The sequence below is a fragment of the Sphaerodactylus townsendi genome, linkage group LG01 (genome assembly GCF_021028975.2).
Source record: "Sphaerodactylus townsendi isolate TG3544 linkage group LG01, MPM_Stown_v2.3, whole genome shotgun sequence".
NCBI classification, from domain to species: domain Eukaryota; kingdom Metazoa; phylum Chordata; class Lepidosauria; order Squamata; family Sphaerodactylidae; genus Sphaerodactylus; species Sphaerodactylus townsendi.
In genome coordinates, this window is record NC_059425.1 from 127715170 (window position 1) to 127732089 (window position 16920).

Here is a 16920-nt window from a genome sequence, read left to right on the forward strand (position 1 = left end):
CACAACAGCTGAGGTCTCGAGTTTAAACCAGGATCAGAGCCTGGGTACAGCTCCATGGCTCTTTTGCTCCTCGTTCCCGACTGGCTGTTGCTTTAGGGCAGGAATGTGAATGGGCATTCCCTTTTTGTTTTTGTTTTTCCATATTGGCTAAGAGCAGCTTGTACATCGGCCACAAACACAGAAAATGTTGCAACCGTCAGAGACAAGAACACTGCAACAAACATACTTATTCAAGATGTGCATGGTCATGACTTCATATGCAAGAAGAAAAAAATTAAAAATGTGTGTTCCTGCCCGCCGTGAGTCTCCCATTCTGTGCATGTCCTGGCCACTGTGCTGTGATTGGCTGACAGCACAAACGGAGACTCAGGGCAGGAAAATGATTCCCATGATTCCAGGCTCATCCTGGGATCGCCAGGAAAGATATAGCTTCCTGGTGGTTTCTGGATGGGGGGGTATTGCAGGGCCGGGCCGGGCCTGAGCCGAATTTGACATAGGAGCTGTTTGGAGTTCTCTGTTGTCCCGGGACACCTACTGGCATGCCCCTGGAATGCCACCCTTCAGATTGGCATGGGTATTTGTAGTGGCAGCCAGCCACCAACAGGGGCCAGTGTCTGGGTTTGGGCACTGTGGCAGCAAGCCACTTAGGTAAGTTTCTCAGTGCTGGTGTCTATGCTTGTTTGCATGGCACTGGTAGTCCAGACTCCAGCACAACTCTTCCACCACTTCCAATGTGACTTCAGCCTCAACCTTTTGGATTGCATAAATCTCCATTCCTACATAGAATCAATTGTATGCATACCAAGTTCTTTCAGTATTTCCAACTGTACTTTTTATTAACAAGATGAACTCATGCTCCATTGTCAATCATGGGTAAACCAGTGAAACTGCTACATCAGGAAGATTTCAAACACTGGTGTCAGAAAACTGTAGCTATTTAATTTATTGTTTTTTCCCCCCAGAATGGCAGTATTTTGGGTTTTTATCTCATGGGTAATCTGTAATATTTTGACATTCCTCATGACATTAAAATTCTTGCTCCCCATAGTTAGATTTCAGGTTGTACAAGAAGAAGAAGAAGAAGAAGAAGAAGAAGAAGAAGAAGAAGAAGAAGAAGAAGAAGAAGAAGAAGAAGAAGAAGAGGAGGAGGAGGAGTTTGGATTTATATCCCCCTTTCTCTCCTGCAGGAGACTCAAAGGGGCTTACAATCTCCTTGCCCTTCCCCCCTCACAACAAACACCCTGTGAGGTAGGTGGGGCTGAGAGAGAATTCCCCAAATAAGCCTCCACAGCTCAGAGCTGGGAATCAAACTTGGTTCCTCCAGATTAGATACACAAACTCTTAACCTCCTACGCCACTACAAACATCTGATGTTCCATTTAGGGAGCTCTGGCTTTCTGCTTCTGGAATGGTTCTTTTCCAGTCAAGGGTTGTGAATGAAAAGTCACGTGCAGCACTAGAAGGAAGAGCTCAAAAGATCTAGAGCCGGACAAAGTGCAATTTCATCTAATGAGGTTGAGGTGGAAGGAAAGAAGGTCTGCCTGTGGCAGCAGATAAGCTTTTATTACCATTTCTATTATTTTCCAGGTGTGCATTGCACCTGGCTCCAAGCATCCAGTTCTCATAAACAATATGATGCTTGTGCTCACCTCAAACTAATTCTTCATTGAGTCAAGCAACAGATAATGTAGAGGCAATCATAAATAGTAATATTATAGTTAACTTTAAAGAAGGGATCAACAAATTTAAGGAGATTAACTCTATACATAAGTAACCAGGCAAACTAAGAACGGAATATTGGAACCCAATGTACATCTCTGATTATCAAACTGTAAACTACCTTGGGCAGGACTCTGAAGAGACAACGTTGGAATATTCTAATTAATAAATGCTGGAAATAATTACCATATTATGTCAGTAGTTTTGAGAATAGGGTCTGAAACTGACAATCCAGAGTACAGTTCATTTAAAGTATTTGGATTTAGGCAATTTTTATTCTAAATAAGGTAGTTTTGCTTTAAATCTAAGTATTCTGGATTTAGAAGGTTATTGATTGGGCTGTAAAACTAAACATCTTATCAAACCACTTACATTAAAATATTTGGGCTTTATGCCAAATTAATCCAGTTGGGATCAAACTGATTTAAAGACTGCTATTTTTGTGTCATCGGGATAAGGACTGAATTGATACAAAGATTAAGAGTTAAATATTCAAAAGCATTAATTAATTTGATCTCCCTGCAGCTAGTTAGTTGAAGCTTGTAACATCGTATAATACAAACGTTTTAGAGCTCTGCATCAACTCCAAGTGCATCAAGGGCACTAGCAAGATTCCCACCCGTGCGTGGGACTCATCAGCTATGATGGAGCCCAGGTTAGGTCCACATCAAGTGCTTCTAAAATTCACTGGCAGAATGAGTAGCCCAAGATCATCTTTATTGCTGTAGAATAAGAAACTGAACTCAGATCTCTTGATGCTCATCCGATGTCACTGGTATTAATGTTTCCCCCCCCCCCCACTATGTAGAAAAGATTGCATTGAAGATTGAGGTGAAAATGTTCAGTTTGGAAAACAGTTGGGGGTCCCTATTAACTTTGTATATAATGGGGGATTCTCTCATACTGGTGTGTGAGGATTTATATTTCTGTGCCATTAATACAAATAAGTGATACTGTTTATGCATAAATCCCCAGATATTAAATTGGAAATGTAGTGCAAGGACTGACTTCCAGAAGAAGCATTCTTAAAGGGGGGAGCATTCCCAAGCTGTTTTACCTCTAATCTAATAGGCTTTCAGCCCATTCTCAGCAGACATGCTGCTGAAAAGTATCCATGAATTTAAATTAATGGGAAATGATGCTATTCAAAATAAATCAACTCACTAACATGCCCAGTGTTGACACTGTTAGATTGTGCCATGGGATTCAGCATTGTTAAATGTTACATTATTTCAAATGAGACACAGAATTAAAGTCCCTGCTTTATATCTTTGGTGTCTATCCAGGGTGACATTGAGAGTTCTCATGGTACTTTTCAGGAAGCTTCTCTGTTAGTCAACTTTCTCATTATTGACTGAAGTCTAACATTTAAATGCCTTTGTGAATTGTTGCCAAGTGCACACTATCTATTTACTGATCATTACTGCATTTATAGCAAGTATGGATTTGGCCCACTGAATTGGAAGCGATATAATAGAACACATAAAACTATGGCATTAGAATTGTTATTTTAATGACCTTTTATTTTCCAAACTCAATCCAACTCACAGCAGTATAAAGTTAAGATACCTGGAAACTGGTTATTTGGCACCCTAGCACCTTCCAGTTGAGGATCGATTCAGATGTTATGGGAGGCAGAAAAATGGTACCCTTGCATCAATATGTCTCACTCCACAACATGATAAAAAAAATTAGTGAAGCATCATGACATTTTGATAGTGTACATTTCCCCAACTTCACTCTATATCATCGGATGCTGCTGGCATGTATGTCTGAATGGGTGACATGCTTAATGTCAGAATGTCTAGCCATCATGTAAATTTTAGTACCCATCTTAGTGTGGAAATATCACAAAGAAAGGTGACGGTTTTTCCTGTAGTCCTTTTGGTCCCGTAATGTGTAGATCAACTCTTGTGTGGTGTATCTCCCTGTAGGAATATAGTAATTTCAGTAGTGTTATTATTAATGACTGTGTAACTCCACATGGTTTTAATTCTCAGAAGTTTTCTTATTTCTGCTGCAACTCCTAACTTAGGGCAACAGGGCTTCCATGTGGTACGCATCATTTTCCCTGCTTCAGGGCTTCCCACAATGGCTCTCCCCCCGCCCCCAGGAGAGGGCTTTTTGAATTTTATTTTGAATTGTAACTGACAAATCACTGTAGTGCGATCTACAACTATTTGTTGATTACTAATTTTAAAAAATGGGAAAGATATATGAACTTTCCCATCCAGAGAGGTCAACCTGACTGGGCTATAATTTCCCCCAAAAGATAGTGGTAAAACAGCATTAGGAACAGTTTCAAAAAAGGTGGAACAGGGAGCCAGAAGGTGCACAAAAGCACTGTGATGCTGTGTGGAAATGGGACTTCCCCCACCCCCGCTTCATATCAACTTCAGACCCAAATCAGCCACTAAATGTGGAAGAAATCCTAGTTTTTCTGATTGTGCACATTTGTGCAAATGCAACAAATCATACACTCTTTCACAAAAAAAAGTTTGCCCTTATTCAACAAGGGCTTTAATACCCACGGAAGGAAGGTACCACAAGTACATGCCCTGCTGTCTGAGAAATCTTCATGAGCTAAAGTTCTGGAGCTGAATTTCTGCATACTGATATTCCTCACACTGCTTGGATCCCATGGAGCATTTCTACAGATGGAAAACTTTCCATTAGTACAATGTAACTTTCTCGCTCCCTCCTCTTGCTGCAGCACCAACCCCTCCCCCTCCCATTTTTAGGGGGCATTTTGACTGCAGTGGGAGGGGGGCAAGAAAGTTGCAATCTACTGTTGGAAATCCTTCTGTCTGTGGAAATGAATGATAGAGCTAATCACTGATAGTTTCCAAAGGCTTGGTTAAAAGATGAATAGGCCTAACTATGCAGGATGCGATTATAAACTGGGTGCAGGCATGCTTTCAATATCCCTTTCTGCTGATTTATGGGCAAATTACAAAATGGCAAAACTGAAGTCATTATAGGCTGCAACATGCCAGCTATGTGTTTTTCAGAGAGTGAGAACATTAATTTTTGTGTTGGATTTCACAGGGGCCTTCTGTGGTTTGTTTCTCTATGTATATATAACTTTATAACTGGTCTTTACAATACTGAAAATTCAATTTATCACTATCAGCTTTCGTGACCAGCATTTCCTGCCAAAGTTCCCTCTAGCTGACTGAACTGTGGCCCAGTTACACAATTCTTTTATTTACTGAGCGTTGTCTTGGTGTGAATTAAGTCTCCTGTCTGCAGACAACAGTATTTCTGGAAGGACCATCAAAGATACAAAAAAAGTGGGAAGTCGCCTACAGACTTCCTTGTTGATTAGTTCACTAATTTACCTCAGTTTCATCCCTTCTGGGATAAGTATTTTCTCCTGTGCAAGATCACAGTATGAGAAGATGGGAAAGACTTTAGAATAAGCTTTTTGTGGTAGTGTGAAGAAGGGCAAGGAAGTCTATAGGTTTCCAGCATGCTTCAACAACAAGGCTATGTAAAGAGAAACAGTAACCCTAAAAACAGAGGAATAAGCTAGGCACAGCTCCTGAAAAGGGAGGAATATTTTACATATAAAAGGTATTATTTGATATTAGTTTTTATATATTAACGTGCATTTTTTGTATAATTCTTCGTTGTTAAAAGAACTTTGTATAAAACATGCAGCTTAAATTCTTTGTCTACTTCAAACCGAACAAATAATGTAATGCTTCTAAAAGACCTTGCCAACATGGTCAGGAAATTTTTAAATTCTAACAATTGCAGTTGTAGCCAAGTCTAACTTTCAATCACTGCAACCAAAGGATGTTGACAGAGAGTGCTTGGGGAGAATTGGTCCCTTGCCCTTTTTGGCTGAACAGACGGAAGTGGCCAGCTGGATATAAATGCTTCCTTGTGAAAAAGCAAGCAGTCCTAGTTGCCATGAAAGAGGAGGTTGTGAGGCCACTCCTAAAGAAATCTTCTATGGATATTAAAGATGGTTCAAATCATCAGGTTGCAAAGGTTTCCTTTTAAGGCAAAGTATTCAAGTAGGTAGCGATGATTCACCTCTAGGTGTTTTTAGGTGGTTGATCATCTGAATTCATTTCAATGGATTCAAGCCTTTCTTTGGTACTGAAAATATGTTGGTTGCTCTGACCACTGCTGGCATTACTTGGTGGAAGATAGATTAAAAAAATTATTAGAGAAAAACAGATGGATCTGACATGGCTTCCTGTTCATTTCCGCACACAATTCAAAATATTATTGTTGGCCAAAGGGCTTATGGAGGATGTATTTCCCTTCTGAACCTGACACGCCATCAACATTTTCCTTCTTTAGGTTCTTCTAAAAGTGTGGAGGGGATGATCAAGGATAGAACTTTTTTTTTGGCTGTGACCCATCATGCTTCTTAGGCTACTTGGTCGCATGGTAACACTGCTTTTCTCCTTTTGTTCTTTTGCTCAAGCCCTACTCTTATTGGCTGATGGTCTTGTCTTGTTTATTGTTTTCATTGTACTCTTTATTTTGAATGAATATTATTTTGAAAAAAGGTCATGTACATGAAGAAAGAAGTAAAATTAAAGGAAATATTTGGAAATAAATCCTATTGAAGCTAATGGGGCTAGTGGACAAATATGCATCGGATAGGCCTAAAAGGCTTCATAGAAAATCCAAAAACTTGAACCGGTTCCCAGTGATTAGACAGATATGGTGTTTTTGTTGCAGCTGTCCTTTCCATGAATGTTGAGACACTGATAGTTGTCAGGTAACCATTAGCTGCTTTTTCTGCCTTCCAGTCCAGGTTGGTCATTTTGTTGGACAATATTCACTAATTATGGTGTATAGTTGAGTTTCAGATACAATCATGGCTGCTTACTGACTTCTGTTTAATATTCCATAGATTGATTGCCACAAGAAGCAGGGCTTTTTCCACTGAAGCTCCCTGCTAGCTATACTTTTATTTGCTTTAGGTGATATTTTCATTTATTGATTACTGTGTTGATTTTAATTTTTGTACATTTGGTGGTTAAAAAAACCTAGCATCAATATGAACAATTCTTAAAGAACTAACTTTGGTGGACACTTGTAGACTATCAATGGAAACTTCTAGGACTTTGACATAATGGGTATACTAGTGGCTAAGATCCAACTGCACAGTATATGGATTATGTTGCAGATGTGAAAAGGTGATTCTTGTGAATAAAATATGTCCCCTCAAGTAACATCCAAATTGGCCTAAGAATGGGAAGCAGACAGAGACTATCCATTGGCATAATGCAACTAACATTTAATGTTGCTTGTGGTCCCCCAACCCCCAGAGCTTGCAATTTAATGAAAGATGGAACTGCTGCTGCTCCTTGTCTCTTTATCCCGTCTTCCTTGGAATTTTTAGCAAACATAAAGGCAGACTTATTGTAGCACTGAACAATGACACCATATCACATCATATTGCTGGTGGGGAGAAGAGTCACCAATAGGAGTCACCTCTCCATTTTCCTTACATTCTAGTTCTGACCTCTTATAGTACTAATGAACTTGGCTGTGTGCGAAAGAGATGCCAGCAATCAGCACAGTCCATCAGCACAATGGGCCATTTTACAAAATACTCACTGCTCTTTGTCCCCATTTTATAGTGAAATAAACATCAGGAAAACTTGACAAATGGCTGTACATTTTTGTATATTCAAATTAATTGTACCTCATCTATGTACCGTTATACAAACAAACCTTTTGATGAGATGCATTGATTTATAGCTTTTCATAATAAACGTTTTTGTACATTGTATGGAATAGACATGTTACTCATATATAGGAAGTCTGGCTTTATGCAAGGACACATAAACAACCTCAGTTCCTGGCTTATCATTTTGTTACAATGTCACTAGTTTATTTTGAGCACAGTTTTTCCCACTGTATGATTAAAGTTTTCTAACTAAAACTGCTGGGATAAGAGTTCATTTATCTTCATTGTGTATTTAACATTTACAGACCTACACCACAAACACCTTGGCACAGATTTGCTTGAATAAATCCAAATTTGGAACTAGGCTCCAAACATCGAGCCATTTCAGATTTTTTTTTAATGTTCATGGATTGGGTCCACTGGGGCTCTTCTATTCATCTTTCAACTCTGAAAGTAAATAGATATAGAAGGACTTTCACACTGGCACATTGGGCAGCTTGGCTCTCTGCCCTCTTGGAAGAGATGTTTAAAAAGATCTACGGCACGCAGAGACTTTGACCATTCAAAGTTGGAGTACCAGAAACTTTAGAACATGTCCTCCTTAGATGCAGCTTTTATTTTGAGATTCGTCTTAATATTTTAGGTTTCTTGCTAGACAAGAGTGTTGTTATCATGTTTCAGCAAAACCCAATATTCTCCTTATTGATGAACATCCACAATTTACAAATCTTGCTGCCAAGTTCTGTGTAATAGTGTATAAATTTCATTGCACCAAACAGGCCTGACTTGATTAGACGTGTCATGTTTGTAAATTCTAATGGATTTTATCAATTTTATAACATGATTAAAATTTTATTGATTATAGGATGATACATGTATAAGTATTTTTGGTTTTTATGACATTGAAGCTGTATATTGTACTTAGTCACAAACGTTGGTCTTTGACTGTAATAAATTATTTCTTCTTCTTCTGCTCCTTAGGAGAACCCCCTGTTAGCAGAATAGTCATTCAGTGAATGAAATATTTGTCCATTTTATGTGAGAGTTTCTTTGGAGCCATGTGCATATTTCAAACTTGTTGGTACCTAACTAACTTCAGGACTCAGAGACATTATTGATAATTATATTGTTTTTAATTTTCTTTTATGATTGGATGGACTAACAAAATTTAAATTGTGATTTTAGCTGTGTTTGTTAACAATTGTACTTTTCATGTCCTGTTTTTACTGAGTAAAGGGAGAATCCTATTGTGTAGCTGTACTCACAGATTGCCACTGGTTTCTTCTCAACAAGTGCAATCAAACCTCAAGCTTGTATCATCTGATAATTGCATGTGAATCTCCATCCTTGAAAACTTAAATTCTGATAAGTTCACTTTAAAATGATATAACATTATTATCCTTAAATAGAAAGCTGAATAGAAAGCTGACCTTATTTTTTTAAAAAACCCCAAAGATTTCCCAAGCTTTGTCCACTATTGAAAAGTCTTCCAAAATGCATTTTCAGTTGATCCAGCTACTTCGCCCAGCTACTTCATCATTGATCCAGCTACTCCATCATTCAGTCACCAAGTTGCCACAAGTTTTCTGAACGCGTGTGGTCAAAATCTTGTTTTGTATAGATACAACATGGGCATTTAACCCAAATGCTACATATACTGAAAAGTGTAAAATTATTTAACTTTTGAGGATCCTGGCTATTAATGTAATGTTTATATTTGGTCACAGCATAGAAAGAGATGTGTGTTTGTTATAGTTTAATATATTTAATATTACAATTTCTTACAAAAGAGTTCAAGACTCTTCATAAAAAGAAATGTGTGCAAGGTCAACATTGATACTCCAGGATGGAATTATATGTATTTTAATTCTCAGGTTCTGTCTTTTATCTAGGGATATGGAATATAAAGGATTACAGCTCTCGCTGGATCAAGTTTCAGCAACCAAGCCATCATTCCCATATGCAAACTCTACTCCAACTATAACAGACAGTAGAAAAGGAAGTAAATCACGTCTTTCAAGCACCAAGTCAAAATCTAGGACATCTCCCTATCCACAGGTATGAGCAGTGAGTTCATTTTCCCATTAAGCTTGCATAATGTTTGTTTACAGAATTGTGGAAATAAACCAGGTATTAAGGCTGGCATTATGAGACCCTTTTAAAATGTTACATAAAAATACTAACAGAAAATGCATGACTAGTACTTCTCACATTTGTACTACTGAAAAATATTTGAAACCCAATTTTCCACATCTTGCCCTTGGTGAGTTATGTAATTTCCAGATGCACATGGAATACAGCCAAGGGTAAAAACAACATTTTCTGCTTTAATCATTTTGCATAAAGTATCAGTAGAGGTTTTTGGGAGCCTTTTTGTATTCAACTGAAGGTACAACAAGGTTCTCAGCAATATCTCATGATACTGAAGACTTTCCAAAAGACATGTCTAGGATCATGGCATTAGTTACAAGAACCTGAGTGCCAGAAGCTGTCATATGATACTACTTTTAGAATGTAATGCACTAGCAGTGAAGCCCATTGTAGGAACAAATACTATGGCTCTAGAAATCTATTGGTGGATAAACGGCACCCACCAATTGGCCCCACAATTTACCACAAATAACAAAAACCTAGCCTAATTATGCAATGAAAAAAATGCTTACTTACAAATCCCCACTACCAGGACAGGTTCCCCTAACTTCGCAAATGGACTCTCCTTTCTCAAATCCCGCCCCCTACTCATACACAAAAGTTTCCCTAACTTTGCAAGCAGAACCTCCTTTCTCAGATTCCCCATTGCCTTCCCCCACACAGACAGGCTTCCCTAACTTTGCAAAAGAGTTCTTCTGGCTCAGCTGTGGCTTGACAGAGTTTGTCCTGTGTTTCCAATCAGGAAGTTTTTCAAAGGTCACTACAGGGCCCTAGTCCTGGTTAGAAGAAGTACACCATGGGAAGGGAAGAATATGGCTTCCTTTTGCACTTTCCTCCCTTTTCAAGACTCACTGCCACCAGGGAGAAGCATACCAAGCAGGTAGGATAGGAGTATGACATCTTAAAGGTAAGGGCTGCTGAGAAGTGTAGTACTTGCCCCTCCAGAAGAAGCTGGAATTTGGGCCCTCCTGGATGGCTGAGGACTACACTTTTACAGCCCTCGATTTTTCTGGTTCATCATCAGGAACATGCTGCTTAATTATACAGTAAGATATCTTCTGATAAGTAAGATATCTTCTGATAATTAAAATAGTAATTTCCACAAATTCTTGTCAAAGTCCTGATAAAGTGGAGAGGGGAGAGATTTGTAATTTATGTATCAGTAATTCTCAAAGTATGTGGAGATATTGTTTGGGGAGCCCTGGAAGCATCTTTTATTAATGCCTCAAATGAGAGTATACCTAAAATCTTCTCCTCAATTATTACAGCTACCCAATTATTACAGCGATCCATAAAGAACTGTATGAATAAAATGGCTTTCTGTTATCTTAGGGCAGTGGTGGTGAACCTATGGCACGGGTGCCAGAGGTGGCACTCAGAGCCCTTTCTGTGGGCACATATACACAGAGTTTATCATGTGGGGGGGCAGAAAATAACCCTTCCCCCACATACACACATCTATTAAACATAGGCTAGCCTGGGCACAATCCTTTACCTGGGAGTAAGCTCGGTTGCTGGCAATGAGGCTTGCTTCTGAGTAAACCCTCCTAGGGTCATGATTCACCCATTCGAAGTGTTGCACGGTTGCTTCACCAAGCTTACTCCCAAGTAACGTGTGCCTCAGAGCCAACTTTTTTTCTAAACTAAAACCTCAGTATTCAGGTTAAATTGCTGTGTTGGCACTTTGTGATAAATAACTGGGTTTTGGGTTGCAATTTGGGCACTCGGTCTCGAAAAGGTTCGCCATCACTGTCTTAGGGGTTTTGCTGGGGAGGGGCCAGGACAGCCTGGAATACCTTTTTGTTGAAAGGCATGATAGGGCTTGATCAGTGCTGCCCAGCACCATGGGCATCCCCTTTAGATCTATTCTACCATAGGAACAAATGATGACCTTTTCTTAAATTACCTTCCATAATGCCTGATGGCTCAGGATGCTCACAAATTTGTATTGTGAGCAACCCACCTTATTGCTGTCAAATTAGAAATAACCTAACCAGTCATAACACCAGAAATATTTTTCTCAATTCAAGCCTGAACAACCTGGAACAGATGTAGAAAGGTTCTCTAGCAAGTATATTTTAGCATATCACCCCAAAATTACTGTTTGGTCCAGGCCCAGAAGCAAGCAACTAATCGCATCATGCCTAGAAGAAATAGGATGGGTCAGCAGCATGCAGAAATCACCTGGATCATAAGGGAAGGAAGACACTTATATTGATTACCACTTGGTACTTTCAGTCATTTCTTTGGAAATAGGATAGGCAGGAACAGCAGCATCCTGGGCCGTTGTGGCCATTAACGACAGGGTTTTTTTTTAGAAAGTCAAAAGGATGGTAGACTCAGAAAGACAAATTATGTATTCAGATGCTTACATCATGTCAAAACCAGTATCTGGAACAGAAACCAGAAATTATGGAAACTGGTTAATAGTTGTAATCAGTGGCGTAGCGCCCATGGGACGGGAGGGCACGATGCCCCGGGCGGAGCTATGGCGGCGGCAGGCACCACTGCCGCAGAGGCACAGGGTGCATGCGCCCCAGTCGCAGTTTCCCCTCGCTCCATCTCTGGTTGTAATGCTAATCAAATATGTTGTCAATTCTCCTCCTTGTTGAGAAACTGGGTAATCATTACTTGCCCCAACTTCAGCAACTGCAATATCTTCAAGAGCAGCTTCCTGTACAGTTCAATTTAACAGTCAGTTCAGAAGTGTATAGAGGTATAGACTGATTGCTAGAAAGTAATGGAAAAACCAAAACAGTTAGAAGATGCTCTCTGGGAATTTATTGGCAGGTCTGGGTCCAAGAGAGCTTCCAGACTGCAGTCTTGCTTGGAAAGGTTTAACAACACTCAAATTATTGTGGTAAACGTACCTCAACTGAAAATAGGCATCCCTAACCATTATTTTTGTGTTTAAAAAACTGGTATCCTGCCTTATAGAATGATGTTCAACATAACATCCAGGAGTAGAAAGTATAGAAACACTGCAATAAAATCACAACTAGACAAAACAACACACTGCAGTGATAAAGTCTTTAAATTTCCAGAATACTTTCTAATACTGACTAGTTAAACCTTTTTCTCTTAAAGCCAAATTAGAAGCCTGTTTTTATGAAAAAAAATCTGTCTTTTCAATGAGATTTTGAGATATTTCAGATGTTCATAAAGGAGTTCATAAAGGGTTGGGGAAGTGTAATTCCAGAACCGTTGCCTGTCCTCTGAACTGGCTTTGTTTGCTGTCAGTGATACCATCATACAGCAAACTCTGATTGGGTACATGATGACAATACCTGTGTGAGCCCTTTTATTTCAAAGGCCATTTCCTCACTTACCTTTTGTTGCGCGCTACTTGCTCCAAGTAACGCGGGTTCCAGCGGCACTCCCAACTATCGGAGCGGTGACAACGCAGTTGGGAAACCCCGCACGACTATCTGCAGTGGGGAGCGTGACTGCGCGCTCAAAAACACCCAAAGCTTACAAAACCATTTTGCCTCTGTGTTTCTTTTTTAAGTGAGGAAACGGCCAAAGTTCATCGCTATGATTTTTTCCAGAAGTTTTGCTGCATTCTCAATAGGAGGTTCATCTATTCAGTACTTCATCACATAGCAAAAACTGATTGACTACTGATGACATAATTATTCTCAGGAAGAATAGTGTATGTGTGTGTGTGTGTGTGGGGGGGATAGTTCTGAAGGAAATTCAAATTGGGAATGAACTGGTTACAAACAGGGCATAAACAAGCTCAGTGAAGGGGGCTTTTGAAGAAGTATAGTGTTTGTCCTAAGAATGTTTGGTGGTGAACAATCAGTTCATTTCTAGTTTATACCCTTCCAAGTAGCATAACAAGGGTCTTCTTGTGTGCGCCTATGGTCCATGCTTACAGCCCATTAAATGTTCCTTTATTAAAATCTTATCGCAGTTGATCATGTATAGTTGCTACACAGTATGCAGAGTTTGCTGCTTGACTTGCAGGGGTGCTCCTTTTTAATTTTAACTTCTATGTTTCTCTCTTCTATGGAAACAAAGATTTTATCAGATCTAAAGAAGTATCTGTGTTGGGTTCTAGTTCACTGACAAAGCGGCATACATCAGTGCAAATTCTTCATAGTTGTTTAACTTGTTTTTACCAGTTCCTTATTTTTTCTCCCTCTAAACTCTGCTGAAAGATAACTATACAGAAACTGTAAATAACTATTAGCAGATGGGTTTGCTTTACCTCTACCCTTTAATTTGCACTTCATTTGAATTGCCAATTCATTCTGGGAATGTGAGTTACACAAAGTATTGCAAAATGAAGACAGCAGTTTTTCCTGTAATGTAGATCACAGTTTGAAATGCTTTCTTTAAAGCTGATGCTATTTATTTTTCTTCTAATATATCAGAGGGCTGAAGGTGGAAGATGAGTTCCTAAGACAGTGACGGCGAACCTTTTCGAGACTGATGCCCAAATTGCAACCCAAAACCCACTTATTTATCGCAAAGTGCCGACACGGCAATTTAACCTGAATATTGAGGTTTTAGTTTAGAAAAAACAGTTGGCTCCAAGGTGCACGTTACTTGGGAGTCAGCTTGGTGGTAGTGGGTAGCTTTGCTTTGAAGCAACTGTGCAACGCTTCCAACGGATGAATCACGACCCTAGAAGGGTTTAGAAGCAAGCCCTGTTGCCAGCAACCGAGCTTACTCCCTGGTAAAGGATTGCGCTTTAGTTCTTCCCATGAAAATCAGTGGGGTTTAACAGCACTTAACAGGGTTACCTACACATCGTGCCCAGCGGCCCAGGCCAGCCTAGATGTGTGTGTGGGAGGTGGTGGTGATTTTCTGCCCCCCTCACATGATGAACTCTGTGCATGTGTGCCCACAGAGAGGGCTCTAAGTGCCACCACTGTCCTAAGAGGTCATTTACTCATGATGAAATGATTCTCCTTATTCATAATCTGGGTAACTACACAATCAATATGAACAAACCAATTTGAGATATTAGTTAGGTTTTGTTATATTGTGCATTTGTTGCTAAGAGTCTAAAGTGTATTACAGAGTACAGCAAACATTTTAGAAATGTAATTATACAGCATAGGATATTTAACGAACACTGCAATAGGAGTATCAATATAAAAGTGAACAATAATGTAAATACAAACAGCCCAAGCTGACAGCGTGAGCAGTACAGGGTATGAGATCACAAAGGCTTAGGCAGTGCAGAACTCACTCCTCAATCCCACGTGAAGGCACCCTTTTGAACTGATCAACAGTTCTAATTCCGTTACATGGATGCCCTCCATAACATTTCTATTTTGTACCTTTGGCAGTCTGGTAGAGTTTTGGGACTCTTCCTGACCTCCTCAGTTTGCAGCACTCGAGCTCATGTGCACCTGTATGTGGAGCTTCCTGATTGAGGAAGTCTTTGATGTAACTGCAAGCAGTTGCAACTTCTTAATTTGAACAATTTAACTACTTGGAGTTTGTTTCTTGGTCACAAATCAGCATTCTAAACGACAATTAAATTGTGGTTTAGAATCCTGACTTGTGAAACAAGTCCAGTCCCCTTTCAACTTTGGGAAGCTTTAAGAAAGAGGATGGATTTTGTCCTCTGCTCTGGACCTTCAGAAAAATCCCCTAGCCCACCCAATTTTGGATTGATTTTTCTTAAGTTCCATAATTCCATTTTTCTTCATAAATACATAGAACAATTTGAAAAGACATTTTGGATTCTATTTTGGGTATACTTTAGTCTCACGAATTTCCATTGCCTAGTGACGGCATATATCTTTAAGTGAGCGCTGAATCCATTAATTTACATGGGCGTAGTCGGCTTAAATCCAAATAGTCTGTCTTTTGAGCATAATCCATTTGTATTATTTATTTGCCCTTTGTGCACAAATCACCAAAAGCATTTGTAAAATGTCTGTAAAATGTTTTCAATCCCCTACTTTGCCATGAAGTTTGTTGGCCCTCATCCTCTCGAAGCCATGAACATGGCTTCTATGAGGATTCTCCCCCGTTTTATTTGCAGAATTGATCCTTCATGCTTTCTACCTTCAATTCTCTGTAGCTACGTATAATGAATGCTTCAATTTTATACCCCCCCCCCAATTTTTAAAAAATCCACAGAAATAATGAAAATAATCATATGAGGGAGAATTGAGTTAGTTTAGAGACATGATAAAATGTGCAGAGGAAGATGTTTGGGGATGGCACGTGGGAAACAGCAGTGGAAAAGATAAAACATAATAAAGATGATTACACAGTAAGAGAAGATATCTTAAATGTTTCAGATTTAAGAATAATTTTAAAAGGGGGTTCATTTAAAACATTTTGAGGCTGGAAAGAAATGTTTTAAGAAACAAAGGGGGGGAGGGAAATAATGTGGAAAGCCATAGAAGCGTTTTATTTCCTGCCTCAAAACATTTTAAAAGGTTTGTGCAGAAAAAGACACTTATTTACTTTGCTAATACCCTTTCTACCTAGTGTGGACTCAAAGCAGCTTACACTGACCTCCTCTCTTCCACTGTATGTTCACAACAACCTTGTGAGGTGGATTAGGCAGTGGGTGCATGACTGGTCCAAAGTCACCCAGCAAGCTTTCTTCCCAGAGTGGGGATTTCGATTGTGGGTCTTCTAGATCTTAGTGTAAGACTTTAACCACTACACCACACTAGTACTCACATACTAGTCTTCATGTGGGGACTAGAATACATTTTGATTCTTATCTACCCATAATTATTCCTGCATTTTATTCATCATGTTCATAGACAATAACAAACCAACAAAAAAAACACAGGCATGTAGAATCAATCATGATCACTGGAAAATTTAAAGCTTAATCATTCTCTGTATTCTGAATATAGTGGGGACACTTCAGAATTCCATCCTTAGAATTTCTTCCACTATTTATACTTAGCAGTCTTGTAAAATTAGTTAAGAGTTATTGCTGTTAAAAGCCAACCTTGCTAACTCTTATAATAACCCAGTATAATGAATTTCATTGAAATACTGCTAAACTTGACCTGCCAGCCAGCCAGCCCGCCCGCCCGCCCGCCAGCCGTCTCAGCTTCACCCATTAATATTCTCCAGCTTTTCGCCCTGCAGTGGAGCTTTCACAGTTTACCATGCATTATCCCTCTATTTTATCCTTACAGTAATCCTGTGAGGTAAGGCACTCGATGAGGATGTGACCGGTCTGCGTCACCCAGCAAGTTGTGTTGTGATGAGTACAGAGATTCTGTTTTTCCTTTTAGTAGAAAAGACAATTTAAAGTCAATCTGAAGTCTATTCCCATAATCCAGGCATTGAATACTGAATATGAGCAGGTCATTATTAAGCACTGGTAACTTTGCTTGGCTTGTCAAATATATCCCTTTGCATTCCAAAAAGCAACTCCTTAACTGGTGTAG

At 39.4% G+C, this 16920-nt stretch overlaps 1 protein-coding gene across 1 annotated transcript in view; it reads left to right on the forward strand.

Moving 5' to 3' along the window:
- SIM1 (SIM bHLH transcription factor 1) overlaps positions 1-16920 on the forward strand; it is a 74330-nt gene that overhangs the window by 45087 nt on the left and 12323 nt on the right. Inside the window, exon 10 of the mRNA XM_048493935.1 lies at positions 9274-9439. Coding sequence (XP_048349892.1) covers positions 9274-9439 — 166 coding nt within the window. The remainder of the gene's footprint in view (positions 1-9273; positions 9440-16920) is intronic.